The sequence below is a fragment of the Dendronephthya gigantea genome, unplaced genomic scaffold, assembly GCF_004324835.1.
Source record: "Dendronephthya gigantea isolate DGI-Jeju-01 unplaced genomic scaffold, DenGig_1.0 000019F, whole genome shotgun sequence".
NCBI classification, from domain to species: Eukaryota; Metazoa; Cnidaria; class Anthozoa; order Malacalcyonacea; family Nephtheidae; genus Dendronephthya; species Dendronephthya gigantea.
This window is the reverse complement of record NW_021163029.1, coordinates 1,689,582-1,704,913: the sequence shown is the minus strand read 5'-3', so window position 1 is coordinate 1,704,913 and position 15,332 is coordinate 1,689,582. Positions and strand designations below refer to the sequence as shown.

Below are 15,332 nucleotides of genomic sequence, written 5' to 3'. Positions count from 1 at the left end.
GCATAGTGGTTGTGATTTACCCGGAGCTCATTAATTTATTAAACGTGTAAATCTTGTTAATTCCCTTAATCCTGCGATTCCTGCGTCTTAATCGTAAGGGAGATAATAAAACCGTATAGTCAACTGCGTCCTGTTGAAAAAGAGGGAATTGTCAATTTAAGGCAAACATAAGTTCGCAGCAAATTTGAATATGAAAGGCATTTAGTTGTTTTTTTTTGCCCTGTGCATGCATATACACTGTTCATTGTTTGATTAATCAAAACACAACTAAAAAGCTAGCGAATTATACGAATCATACAAAGCAATTAAGATCTGATGCGCTTACACCTCGAAAGTTCAGCCGATTCAATTTGATTCTATGAGCACAAGCCAATTTTAAGCAAATGAAAAATAGTGTGGTGCCAGTTGTGGTACTTCTTTTGTCATGTGAGCATGCATAGACAATTTATCTTCACTGTACAAAGGCATGCAGCCCATCACGTTTTTTTTCTGTTTATCGTAGGTAAAAAATAATTATGGGCCATTACATGTTTATTATGCCTGTCTCTTTCTTTTATCAATCGTTTGACGTAAAATAAATGAATTTACAGTTATCTCAGATCCATCCTCTTTTTCTTTGGGTTCGCCAAAAATCGTGAATGCCTATCCTAAGTGAAGATAATTATCTATAAGCATTTGTTTCAGCTCATTTGCACAATATTACAGTATCGTCAGGCATATATGATGCCAATGATTTCACACGATACGACATCAAGTGGAACTTTAAAATAAACTGCACTACAGTATAGAGGCCTTGAATGCCAGGCCGTGCGCAAAAGAATTATAAGAATATAAGAAAAATATTCCCAAGCCCTGTTGCCCACACCAAAGAACACTCCACAGCAAATTCTTATGACAGGATATAATTTTCAACTTGTCTATACGGATCTTAATGAAGGATATGAAGTAAATGAGTGTTAATTACGGCTACTTCAATGATCAAAATACGATTGATATTGTGCTAGCACTGCCGATATTGTACAAAACGTAATTCTAAGACATGAACTATAACACCAACACCATGCATAAGTCTATAAATTACATTGAAATCGTTGTATGATTAATCTACTACTCAAGAAACCAGGGCGGGTAGGGTCGATTCACACATTTAGGATTACTATGCTCCAACACAAAAAATTAATTATTCATACCTATATAGCCGCTCTGCCAAAAAAACTTATTATGCATGTAATACTATAGGTACTACGAACTGCACCTCACGTCTTTAGCAATATTTCATCTCATTTTGACGACAAAACACGGTAATTCACATGCTATATTATACATGCGCCTAAAATAAATGTTTGAGTTATCTGACAAACAAAGGCAAAATTACTATACTTTAACACCTACGTTTGAAATGTGTGTGTAAGATTAGTGTTGAAATCATCACGTTCGTGTAGAATATCATGCAGGTTTATGCAAGTTTTATGGGCATTAATGCCCTCGATGACAGCAAAGATATCCGGGTTTTGTTTCAAGATGCTCTTGATAACGAATAATCAAATTATGATATATAGCAAACAGTTAGTTCCTCATTTTTTTCTAATGAATATGCATAATAACGGCATAATTTGTTTAAAATACCGAGACAAAAGCCGTTGGGGTTATTCAGAGCTGGCTGCCGTGGTGGAAAGAACTCAGTTGCAAGAACTCAATTGCTACATTTCAACAAATTAGAATTACACATTATTAAACCAAGAACTAAAAGAGTAAGTGTGAATTTGATTAGTGCATGCCTGTTATGCTAGATTGCATCCCTAGTTTAAAGTTGTTTGCCGTTAAATTTCAAACATTGCCAATGCTCGCCGAAAGCTCGATGCAATATGCCCGAAGTTTAAATGTTTGGCGTCCATAAATTTAAATAAGGAAGGAAAATGTTAGCACAATAGATTTTAAATGAGCGGCCTATTATTATTATTGAGTTAACAAATTAACATGCAATAAGATGCCCGTGTATTATAGTAAATGCAAATTATAGGTTATTTAACTGTTTAATTTTTGTTTCAGACGCTATCAAGGCATCAAAATTTTTTAATATATATATTGAAATGTGCACATTGCGGGTAAAGCGATCTAAAACTCCTTTATTTTACTTTAATTTTAAAGTTAAACCACACCACCAGTAATTGAAATATTACACCTCTATGACTATGTTTTTTTTATGAAAAATCTCTTGCCTGGGTGAACCAGTGCCAGTACTTATGCACACATATATTAATATTGCACTAGACAGAGTCTCGAAATCCTGTAATTTTATTCTACATGTCCGGCTGCTAATTTTTTTGAAATAAGACTCTCGTGCAGAATTGGTCTACCTCTTAAGACAGTGCTATTTTTCATATATATTACGCTTTTGTTTGACATTCGTTAGAAAACCGGAATTGCAACTTAGTAATGCTACCGTTGACTTAATGATTCGAAACGTCACCATTTGAATATATATATATAGGTTTTAACATACATAAGTGCGATTTAACCCGAATTCTATTGGTGCGGTATAATAAGCTTCCTAATTCTACCGGAGTATAATTACGTGGTGTGAACATCATTTGGACAACGCCGCAAATTATAATCCATATGTTCAATAACAAAGCAAGTGAGCTATACCAAACATTGCGTGTTCATGAAAGTCACTACTTACGAACAACTGATATCAGTCACGACATATACGACGATTACTGTGGATCCAATACCTTTCCTCTTGAGAAAATTACCTCCCCCATACTTTCTAATTCAACATAATGCAGCATTATAACACTTGGATTAATTTTTTTCATTTTACCCACGACCTAAATGCTAAATGAAATATATATGTGATAAGAACGGATTAGTGGGTAAACATCTCTTATTGTCTGGATAATGCAGGTCGGCTTGCTTTTTAAGCTGCTTCGAGGTCGGTAAGTCCAAGGCTGAAAAATTACTAGTAACTACAGACATAGTAACGCCTACACAATAAATGAATAAAATACTTTAGATTGTATAGAATACAGAATTTGTATATAGACATCGCCCATGCATCTTTTATAACGGCACCGAATTATATACATTAAAAATATATTTGTTTTATAATATACCATGTACGTCCTATATGAAGCTTTTGTATATCAGAAATCACTTAGCATGCGTGACTGTTCATTGCATAAATTACTGTAGCAAAGAGTATCAATGTATCATGCCTGCGTATACGTTTTGGCAAAAGGCAAGTGAACTGTTTGAGCGCATATCTATGGCACAAAATTGCAATGACGGCCATTAGGGATTTTATCTCAAACTATATATGTAACTATACAATTATCTCAGCTTGTGCATGTACACACGGATACAATGATGCTTTGTTACAGAGCTTAAATATTTATACCGATGCTATAGCCTCTCTACGATCAAGTGTTGTTACCTGTAAAAAAATATAAAATGAAAATAATCTTCGGCATCCCTGCAGCTGGTCGTTTAATTTTAATTTGAAATCCATAGCGGACGATGAATGTTTAATTTATGCGCAGTTGGCCTCTCAGAGTCTATAGAAAGAGTTACTTGTTAACTTAAACAAACACAGTTATATTGGGCTCAGAAATTAATTCAAATTTTTATTTCAAATATACAACGGAAAGTGTGGTTTATCAAATCCGTGTGGCCTTGATCTCTGCGTGATCTCTGTTATAGAAGACCATAGCATATATATATATATATATATACTTCACCTTAATTACCATGCAGTGATAGTTAGAACTCAGGTAAGCAGGCCCGATTACATAAATTTTTATATGTAACAACTTTCTAATTAAGTCTTACACAACGTTGCATTGCCGGGCATATAGACTTGTTTTACTTAAAGATTTTACATTTGAAAAATTCATTTTGCCGTTCATTTTGATATACAGTATAGCTATCTGATTCTGTAACTTTAGGCTAAAATAAAAAGATACTTTAGTGCATGTCCACGGGATATTCTGGCCGGGGTTGTTTAGAAGTTAAAGGTCGATACAGAACTAACATTTAACCCTTTGCCTATAATAATAGCAAGTTTATCAGTGGTTAAACTGACTAAAAACCTCTCAATGCCACATGCCTCCCATGCATGCAAGCATGTATAATGTATTCCGACGATGATCCCGTAGTGTAGGTTCGAAATGTCTTTATAAAATTTCAAATCATTTTGAGGGTCACGGGTTAGTAATAGTTCATCATTAAGACCAACCCACCTTACCCATGCACATGCAATCACACAGCGATATTCGACTTGACCAGCTGCGTGATAACGCTGTGACCTGTGGCTAAAGAATTTTCCGGCAACGCTTAATTGTCTTCACACTATACCTATAGCTGCATGCATGTGATTTAATTTTCCAGTCGACTTGTTGGCCCATGACGACGACTCTCCCGAGACCACGAGATGATTGCGTACAGTGTATCTCTATAATGAGAATTGTGGCATAAGATGTCACAATATAGCCGAATTTGCGCTTGGCGTCTTAGTTTGATCACTGATTGGTAGCATATATATAAATTAAGCAATCGCCCCAGAAATGTTGCAATACATTATAGAGGATCGCTGATCGGCACAATTACGTGCACTGCAAAGTTATATAGAATTTGTATACATATATAGGCCTAAAGAGAACTATTTCGATAATAATGCGCAAATTGAAAGTGTATGAAAGAAAAGCAAATATAATGAGGGCAATAAATTATATAGCTAGATTCTTAACACGTTCTGGAGAGTGACCTTTTGTACATGCAGTGCGATAGAATTAATGATCCGACATGCAGACATTATCGTGTTTTGAGAAAGCAATTAAATGGGTATTTGATTCTTCCTTATGCTCTTGATTATTTTTACCAATATACCCATGTTATTTGATTACTACTGAAAAAGTCGATAGTCTTCAAGGCTCAACACTAACACCAACTGGTTACATCATGTCACCGAAAATAGACGATCGATAAAAATTTGAGATAGTTGAACAATTAAACTGCATGCATGATTCCTATTCTTTGACATGACTTAATACCTTTTTTTAACCGCACCACATGCTTCATTCAATATAATGTTTGAGAGGCGTTTAATCCATGAAAGATGTATGGGCAAAATTAAGAGAAAATTCCAGAAATCTTTATGAAAACCGCACAATTTAAGACAAATCATTGTAAAAAGATTTCGGTGAAATATCAAATTCTTTGTAATTACATTGTGTTCCAAGCTTTGTGTTTATAATCACAAAACGAAGGTAAAATACTACAGCTAAAATATATTTTTTAATTGAAATTAACTTTTCGGCAAACTCGGATTTTGGCTTGTCCTTTATCAAGGAAGATGATGTCGAGGAAACACGTATTTCTTTGTATAGTTTTTTCTGTTGTAAAAATCAATAATCGGTCTAATATATATATAGATGTCATGATAAATGAGTTTGCCATTAGCAGGTGAAATTTATCTTTAAAAAAATATTACTAACAAATAGAAAAAAACACATCAGGCTGAGAGCTCATGCATATAAAAGCTTGCATCATCCATGGGATCCCAAAATAAGCAAATATTTTGAAATCGTCAGTTTAGAAGACACACAATACAAGGTAAGAAGTTAGGTGAGTTATTCACTACATCGCAGTATTACTATTCAACCATGCAAAAAAATGCAAGGAGTTTATGCACATACTGACAATTCGACGTAGTTTAGTATAATTAAGACGTATCTATATAGTATAAAAAATCTATTGTGCATGCTATTAAAGCGGTCATATTTTTCCCATGCCGGATAAAACTTTCGAAAAAAGACTCGTTATAAAGCCCTACAAGAAGCCTATCAGTTGTAGTAAGTTGGGTTCAACATTCAGTAAAATCATGTAATTATTGGAGATTATATATACGGCCGTGTATAGTGATTAGTAAAAAATTGATGAAAAAGTGACGTGACGTAGCTATACGTATATAATACATAATGTGCTTGCTTCAATAATGTGCTTTAGTTTTCGCCCGAAAGACTAAACTCCGTTTTTTCGTTAAATGCCTTATGTGAAATAGTACATGTATGCATTGAATTGTGACCCGATTTTGAAACTAAAATACTTATATATCGAGTCGGATCTATATACAGGAGATGCATGATGATGCTATATATAAGCTGAAATTCAATTCGACAGGCTATATAAACAGAGATATCTTCCGATATAACTAACAGTTTGTAGCACTCTTTTTTCACTACTTCATTATATTATACAGTAGTTTCAGAACCGCGTTACGGTTCACGGTAGATAATGGTAAGCACGATGAATGCTCCCAGTTGATAACCAAAAGGCAAAACATTTTGGTAGCATAAGAAAATAATATGGAAACTATTTTCACTTTCCCGCTATGTCAACTTATACAAACGTAAAAAACTTATTTATAGATACCTCAACAAAACAAAATCGAACCCCTTTTATTCGTATCCGCATTCGTTTGTATTATCGGAAAACACTTCGTTTTATTCAAAAGTTTACGCTTTCCCGCGTATATATATCTGAATATTTTGCGTTTTATAGGGATCCACACCCACCCGCGCAAACCAAACCATATGAATACTCTAAAATTGTTTAAGAGCATGGGCTATAACAAATGATAGGCCTACGCTGGTTACGTTGTCAGTTGATGCATGTACACGTTGAGTTTTAATTTTCTTGTTCCATTGGCTGTTGACTAATCTAATCGCCAGGTTTTGTTGTGGATAAAGTGGAAAACTGGTTCTGTCGGCAAAAATAGTTTATCGTACCCTCTTTAGCTTTCATGCAATTATGTTTTAATAATTAATATTAAATAATGATTTAAAGCCTCGATCAGTTAGACATTAATGACATCAGCAGTTCTGTTTGTAAGCCATGCGTGCGTGGTCGGTAGTTCCCATGTTATTAACGCATATTTGAAGATGATTTTATCTTAATATGACGGCATGTAATTGAACTTGATTAATTATTTGCAAGAAGCTAGCAAGGATATTAAGAAAAGCGTGGTGCAACGTTGCGTGCATGCCTTATTTCACTTCATTCAGGGGCAGATGACACTTGTATATAAAACAAGAACCGAAATATGAAAATATGAAATTTCATTTAATCCTATATGATGTGGATTATGGTCGTGGTAAATTTCCTATCAACTATGAACTCTATTATGCAATCTATGCATAAGACTCGAAAATTTAAATGGACTTTGTCTGACCATGTAATTATTGGGTGTTCAAAACCTTTTTACAATGTCCGGTCAGCATTTCGTATAGCCCGTCGATATAACATTGTTAAATTATTTGATTCAATCACGTTACGGTGAAAAATTCTCAGTATATAAGTATCGTGAAACCAAACTGTAAATGAACTTTAGTGCTAGCTTGGTGTTTATTGAAAGAAACATATTTACCCTATTGATATAAGTCTGGATTATTCATGTCGTAGGCCAAATGGATTAAAGACAGTAAAAAATTAAACACGTTAGAAATTTTGACTTCATTATTTAGGATATATATAGTTCAATACAACATGGTTTATATAGTCATACATTTTTTCAATTCGTATCATCATAGAGTAAACAGTATATAAATATATTTCGATATTGCCTACATATAGCGTGTCAATCAGCAAACTCCATGCATGCGTATATCTTCTTTAAATTTATTGGGTTATGTGACCAAATTTTACTTTAAAATTAATATATAGCTAGTGTACTGTTTTGATAGACTTTTTCACTCACTCGGATATATAATTTTCTGCAATATATTGTTGTTTAAGGGAATTGCTTGTTAAACAAGGCCCAAGGAAAATGAATGCATGTGCAAACAATACCTATAAATAAATCATTTGTCAATTCTAAGTCAATAACAACTGTGTTTGCTAAACTATTTCACACTAAAAGTGCCAATTCGCAGTCAATCTTTTTATTAATTGACCCATTATTGAAAGAAACATCGTCATGCATGCAAAAAGCTAAATTGCTAGATTGTGGTAATGCATGGCCAGAAATTGCGGACATCGAATATGCAGATTGCCGTAGCAAATTTGCATATCTGTTCAAATATTATTCGTTTGCAGAACTATAAATTATATTGCGCATTCTTAAATTTCGCAAAATTTAAGAAAATCATTGCATCTTTGCAATTTGCCCTGGTTGTTTCTTGTAATTCGTGTCATATTAAAGATCCTGAGGTAATATTTTGCTGGTAAAGGTTTATGTTGGCTCTGCATTTTTATTTTATTTCTATACGCTATTACGGTTTTTGTTTTATATGGTATTCAACGTGATAAATAATCAAACTTTTTTTTGAAAATGCAGGACGAATACTGATAAAATATTTTGAAATACTATATAAAAATATTAAGATTAACTTGCTCTGCAACGAGTAATTAAGGCAAATTATAATTGACCTACCTAAAGGTGTATTTTTAGCGTTTAGTACTGTGCACATTACAGTTTACTATAAACTCACGAAGCTTTATTTTGACACCATATGCAAATTTAGGCGGAAGTAGAATGTTAATTATGTCCGAATTTTCTGGCCATGGACCAAAAAAGCCGGGTTTGGGGCAACTTCTGACATTTCGAATTATAGTTTATATTTATGACTGAAAGTTATCCACATAATAATTATTATAGTCAGAGCTAGGTCTTACTATTAAAGTTTGCAAAATAATACGATTTTTTCTTTGTATTAGGAAACTATAGTAACGTTATTGATTAAGGGTGACAACAATCAGTCAAAAACCATCAGTTTATTATTTACACATGCAGTACGAGGTACTATTTGCATCAAGATGACGTGTTTGCATGTCTTACGTAGCCTGTCCAATTTTAGGGACCGCTGCAATGCAGGCTATAGTCTTACGTAGGCTCTATGGCAATGAACTCTATATATAGAGTTCACTGGGCTCTAGTATTTAATCTTGCCAACAAGGGAGAAGACTTTAAAGAGACTGATATATCGGAATGATATCCACATACGAGCGATGTTGAAGACATGGCGTATAGCAATTTCAATCGCAACACAGTGTTGACTGCATTAGAGTTGTCAACGGTCAACCTTGAAGATCCATAAATCATCTGATCGAAATATTTTTGTTCATTTTTCAGGAGATATGGCTGTAAATACACTGATCGCTTTTGCAACAATTCTCTTGATCATCGTCGTGTCAGAAAGCGGCCAAAATGAACAAAATAAGCCAGGTCCATTGTACAAGTTGTGTGGCGACGATTTTCTCCATGCATTTGATAAATGCTGCAATCATGATTTAGCGACATGTCGTAGTTCGGTTGTGAGCAGTTCAGAGGGGGTCGTTGAAGCGCTGGATAAAAGAGGTGGGTGATTCGAGTGCATGGGCATGCTCAAAATTTGTCATAGTTCGATTCGGTCTTATTCGCAAGAGAAGAGGTGGGTGATTGAAGTAAAACATAAGTGATGTATAGGAGAGAATAAACAGCTCGCCTTAGGGACACGTAAAAGGACGACCACAAACGGGTCACGTACGTTTTAAAAAAGACGTAGAATTGGGATTTTTGGAGCAGTCATAAATTTGGCCGGAGTTACGCTTCCTGCACTATATCATGCACTAAAGCTATGTATCGATCAGTGACTTCGTGTATCTAGTCACACAGAATACTAAATTCAGAATTCCAATAAAGCTGTATTGATTGATATGGAGACAATCTTTTTCGGGAATTTTAGATAAGGTTTAATTTTGGCGATATTAAACCTGAGTAAAACACTTTGAGAAATTTGGAATAGCGTTGTGCGGACTTCGTGTTATACCGATGCGATGAAGTGTATTAAATTATAGGTTTTTGGTCTTTTTGGAGTTTGGACCGACACGAAAATGATAAAAATTAGGCACAGTTAAGCCCGTTTCCCCTTCATCATGCTGACGAAAAATTGTGCAGAACAAATCAACTTCTCTTGGTGTCTATTTGGCAATTTAGTTTCCTTAATTTATATTTAGTTTAGTTGTTTAGTGATATTTAAAAAAGAAGTGTGTACTTTTTACCGACAGCATATTGTGATTTACAATGGGGAAAAAATGATAAACTGGAAGCGGAAACTCATTGCAAGAAATTTTCCCATGCACCTCATTTTGACAAACTCCTATAATTTATAATTAATTATTTCATTAACAGGCCATCCTATGATACCATCAAGGGTTGCCAAAAATTTCATTAGGTCGCTACGAAAACGAGGATGGGGAGAAACTAGTGGACCAGTACTTAACCATGCAGTTGAAGAATGTTGCAATGAAGGATGTTCCATTGATGAAATTCGAGAGTATCCATGCTTTTGATAGAGATCATTATACAGAGAACTTTAGATTTTCGTAGAAAATAGTATATTTTTGAATAGTTCCCTTATAGAGGGATCTTGGAGTATCCAATTACAAATTGAATAATAGTTTGGTCGGTTTTATTTAAATAAGCTAGGTCCGTGATTCTCTACTTCACTCTTTTCCTTGGCTGCAAACTCGATAAGATCAGTGATGATTATCGATGATTAGTTTATTTTAGTTCTGTTAACATTCGGTCAAAGAATATTAGTAGTTCTAGTGTCTATTTTCCAGCAAAAAGAAACGATAATATTAATACTATTCATCGAGGGCAGCTGAAAAAGTGAAGTGGAAAATTCCGAATTATAAGAGTTGCAATACTTTGCGAGTATTACGAATTGAGTTCAGCTTAGCACATAACATACGTTTTAATGCATATACTTGCTTTCTAGTTCAAACGTATTCAAATTGAGAAGGAGTGGGTTTATGAAGTCCGCTCCAATGACAGTAATCTGTGCGGAGATTGGCAAGTGTTACTATTATCACTAGATAGAGGAATATATTTGAAGATGTAGTACAAAATTAAATGATATATGCTCAAATCCAGCTATACAGTATTTATATTAGGTTCATACATAGTTGACAGGACTGTCACGAATAGACTTTTCCAGCTATATACGTAAGACCTATATAAATGAGGTGTATAAATGGGATATACTTTTCTTTCTCGGGTTATGCTATATATATTATCGCTATGGCTATGCCGTGCAAGGAATCAAAACATCCATCTCGAAAACATGCATGCATTTTTTCAGACGAAAATATAAATGTAAAAACGAAAAGGGAGGCTCAAGGACCCAGGATATCGAGACTCGTTTTTGTGATGAACTTAACGCCAAAATAATCATGTGTTGATAAGAAGGATATATTTCATCTTTGCATATGTGCATTGTGACAGCAAAGCTAGTTCATTTCAAACATTCAGTTCATTTAGGGTAATCCCAAGTCACTTCCAAGTGCTTCTGGACCAAAACGAGCTAAGAAAACTCCTTGCGTCCAATGCAACATGCTTTTACTGCTGTTTGCAAGCTACCATGAGACGTGCTAAATTTTTCATGTTAGTTTACGTTTCAAAACTTCGGGTTTGACCGGAAATCGTTGACGTTTTTAAATAGACCAATCAACGTTTGACCTTGAAACGAACAACGTTTCGCAAGGCTTTGCGAGCACGTTTCGCCTTTTGGAATTTGGAGAGCACATAATACAGTAATATATTTGAGCAAAAAAATGAATATTCAAATAAAAATACTATACGGTCCTAGCTACGACAGATGTAAGACAACGATTATTTCTAAACATGCGTTCGCATCGATGACATTAGACGAATTATCAAATATGGTTTCTGGAGCAGTTGGTGGGTTTTTTGACGGAGAAGACAAGCTTCGTTTACAATATCGCGACGATGAAGGTACATACGTTACTATGAATAAACAGTCTGATATTAGCGATGCTGCTCAATCATCCTCGCCAATCCCTCAAAATGATGAACTTTTACGTGTCTGTATTCGAGTTGACAACGATTTTACGCCCACCAGTCATCACCGTGAGGCTCCTGCCAAGAAACGCCAATGTAGCTCAAACGACTCTAAAAGAAAACTAAACTTTACGAAACCTCTTAGTACATCGCCTGATCCAGATCTCCTAGAACTGTTAGATATACAGAGTGAACCAAGAACCGGCAATAAGGAACTATTGTCATCCGATAAAGATTTTTGTATTAACAGGAAGTTTGATAGTCCATTGGAAAGATATTTGAAGAAAATGGAGTCCGACTTGGAAAGCAAAAAGTCAAGGCTTCGAGAACTCGAAACCGAAGACGAAGTAACCCAAAATAAGATTTCTCTGGCAAGATCTAATATTGGCGATGGGAATATGTGCCGTAATTGTCATCTTCGGCTTGGCCACACAGCGCGTTGTTGTACGTATGGAAAATGCGAGTCAGTTTTTAGCTGCGGCGAGCAAAAATTGCACCCTGGCGAACTCAATACTAAACAATTGCGTTCCAACATACAAAAACTTAAACATGAAATCATTACTCTTGAGAGAAACATTGCACAACAACAAGATGCATCTAATGAAATAAAGAAAACACTTGCAAACAAAATAGAGGAAAGCCTCTTGCAGGAAGACGAAGATAAATACTTTAGCAATGGCCACAAAAATTGGTGTCTTTTACGGAGACATGTTTACCTCGTCGAAGATTATTGCAAAAAGAACTTCGGTGGTAAAATACCCCCGAAGCACAAGCTGTCAGAAATTTTGAGTACGATATTGAATCAAAAACCAGCAAGCGCAACATCAAGCTCTATGGTCATAAAACAAACAAAATCCAAAGGAAGTAATCCCACAAAGCCACTTCTCGAAACATACGGTGTTAATTTCCCGTCTGAACCGAGGTCTGAACGTTGCAGTTCGATTTTTCGAAGTACACCAAGCAACGAAGACGAAGAACAAGAACAGCTTAGTATGGTGATGAAGCAAAGTATGCTTGACACTAGTTCTAAATCTAAATCTTCATTCGAGCCCCATCCGACGGTCATTTATCAACCAGTTTACCCGCCATCTTTCGCACGCTTTCCCGCGTTACCCACTAATGTTTATAACCCTTTTGCACAAAATGCAGAACAATATTTGTCCAGCTATGCCCAAACTAGCACAGCTATACCCATGTCTTTTCCTGACGCTACTGCACAGATGCCAACAGCCGTACCTATGCTACCAATGGCAATGCATACGCAAACAAAGCCTGACGAAGACAAGGACGAACCCCAAGTGCAGCCAGAACAGACGATTGAAAGGGATGATAACGAAACAGCCGAGCTATTGCTGTCCTTTAGTAAAAACTCTTTTACTGGTTATCAAGCGTAGCGACAAATGTACACAAGAAGTAGCTAAAACGTAATGTAATGTCTAATGAACTTGTTTTGTTTAGATTTAAAACATTCAGGGTTTTAATAGCATGGATGATAAAATCACAATAATAATCTTTTAACTATCCATGTTAATAGTTAATATAATTGCGTTGACGTTGTTTATTATGTTACTCACAAACTAGTTTTGAGACGTTTTGAGAGTTAAATTTAAATTTTTCATTACAGTATATTACATACTGTAATTAGTGTAACATGCACTTGAAATATATTTTATATATTATTTGGGTTCGTTGTCGATTTCAGATTAGTTTTCAATTTCGTTGACTACAAAAGTTAGAAACACAACTCTCTCACCAATTTTTCACGTTTCCACGTAGTTGACATAAAAGTTCACGAACTGAAGAAAACTAACTAATTTAGATTTTAGTAATTGTGAACTTGACAAGTAAGTTTCATTGTGGGAACATGTACGAAGTAGCCTGGTAGTAACCCACCATGTCTGTTGGGGTTATTGTTTCAACAGCATCCATGACGGCAAGTTTAAGGTTTTCATGTACAGTATCGGAAAATTCTCCGTTCAATTTCGTTTTTACCTTAGCGAAACATAGTTCAACAGGATTTAGGTCAGGGGAGTAAGTGGGGGTGAATATGAGCTCCACTCCCATTTCTTCAAGATATTCCTCCAAAATACGACCGCCGTCATAATGATGAATTCCCAAATTGTCCATAACAATGATATCTCCAACTTCAATGGCGGGACGTTCCGACATCAAGTTAGTAGCTTCGGAAGCTTCCGCAAAGAAATTAAGAAACTGAATAGTATTTGTTGGGCCCTCAACCAAATTAAAGTACATCGGTCCATCTAATGATACGAGTAAGTTTAAAGTAATGTTTGGGGATTCCATTTTTCTAATTACTTCGACGCATCGTTGTCCTAAAGGCGCGTGGCCGTAACGACGAGTGCCAATGTCTGGGGTTTTCACTCCTGATTCATCGAAAAACTTGATTTTTTTTGGATCTTTCGATGAGAGATAATTAACAAACAACTGTGTATATAACATGTTTTCCGGAGTGAAACGCTCTCTTGCAACATGTGTAATACGTTTTCGGAGTAACTATGCCCTGACAAAAGTTTTCTTTTTATTGCTCGCGAAATTGAAGATAGAGAAATGTCGCCTCCAACGTCACCAAGTTCATCCAAAACGGAGTAAAGTTCTCGTAGGGAAATCGACCCTCGTATCTTCGTAAGAGTCTCGATTAATTCTAGATCTCCTGGTGTCAATTTGCTGCTAAAATCTCCACCGCGTTGAATGGGATCTTCTGAATTACTTTCGCAAAACCGTCGCCAAATTTTTGAAACTGTGTTTGGACTTAGTTTCAACTCGTGTGCGATAGCAGTAAACGAGGTTGAAAGAAACCCCGAAATCCTATCGCCTCCAGCAGCTAGACACCTATCAATAACAAGCCGCCTAAGGTCACCTTCTACAGCTTTTCCATTTCTATAGGATCTGCCATACTTGCTAACTTGATACATACCGAACAAAAAGAGGAAGTAGCCAAAGCAACTGTCAAACTAAAAACGCGAAACGTGTTCGTAAAGCCTTGCGAAACGTTGTTCGTTTCAAGGTCAAACGTTGATTGGTCTATTTAAAAACGTCAACGATTTCCGGTCAAACCCGAAGTTTTGAAACGTAAACAAACATAAAAAATTTAGCACGTCTCATGGTAGCTTGCAAACAGCAGTAATACCATTTTACATCTATACTGTATTTTATATCTATACTGTAGCTATAGCACATCTCCATCTATGAAGTAATCATCTCCATGAAGTAATCACCGTGCATGGATACGCAATTTAATAGGGCTAATAATCTCAATGATGCAAACATTTATTACAGAAGTCCTTCAGAATAACAATTACCTTGTACCAAAACCTCGTACCCAGGGGTTTTTACCATAGTTCCTCGGCACCCACATTGTCCAACAACAAACTCTTCACACCTAGCCACAACGAAAAATCATAGTTCAAAATATAGTTCAAAATCCATGCTTTCCAGAGATATATAGAACAAATCGTAGAATGGGGATGGA

General features: G+C 35.5%; 2 protein-coding genes across 4 annotated transcripts; one reads left to right on the top strand and one right to left on the bottom strand.

The window, feature by feature from the left end:
* Positions 1-1,649: 1,649 nt before the first annotated feature.
* Positions 1,650-10,940, top strand: LOC114521180. Of its 3 annotated transcripts, none has more exons than XM_028541596.1 (3): positions 1,650-1,751; positions 9,131-9,355; positions 10,169-10,940. In XM_028541596.1, exons 2-3 carry the CDS (start codon positions 9,136-9,138, stop codon positions 10,327-10,329), a joined length of 381 nt encoding a protein of 126 aa, XP_028397397.1. In that variant the 5' UTR covers positions 1,650-1,751; positions 9,131-9,135; the 3' UTR covers positions 10,330-10,940. The 3 variants fall into 3 exon arrangements, with proteins under 3 accessions (XP_028397397.1, XP_028397398.1, XP_028397399.1); XM_028541597.1 differs by lacking the exon at positions 1,650-1,751 and adding an exon at positions 3,722-3,773; XM_028541598.1 differs by lacking the exon at positions 1,650-1,751 and adding an exon at positions 5,540-5,613.
* A 2,753-nt stretch (positions 10,941-13,693) lies between these two features.
* LOC114521047 lies at positions 13,694-14,775 on the bottom strand. Its single transcript, XM_028541434.1, has 2 exons — positions 14,344-14,775; positions 13,694-14,287 (listed from the first exon to the last, which is right to left on the bottom strand). The coding sequence occupies exons 1-2, from the start codon at positions 14,773-14,775 to the stop codon at positions 13,694-13,696; spliced, it is 1,026 nt and encodes a 341-aa protein (XP_028397235.1).
* Between the last annotated feature and the right edge of the window lie 557 nt (positions 14,776-15,332).

Bases quoted from the DNA above. Each gene is read 5' to 3' on its own strand.
- LOC114521047 (XM_028541434.1), bottom strand. From the start codon at position 14,775: ATGTATCAAGTTAGCAAGTATGGCAGATCCTATAGAAATGGAAAAGCT. The intron at 14,288-14,343 runs GTATTACACATG...TTATATACACAG, and splicing joins GGCATAGTTACTCCGAAAAC to TTGTTTGTTAATTATCTCTC.
- LOC114521180 (XM_028541596.1), top strand. From the start codon at position 9,136: ATGGCTGTAAATACACTGATCGCTTTTGCAACAATTCTCTTGATCATC. The intron at 9,356-10,168 runs GTGGGTGATTCG...TTTCATTAACAG, and splicing joins TGAAGCGCTGGATAAAAGAG to GCCATCCTATGATACCATCA.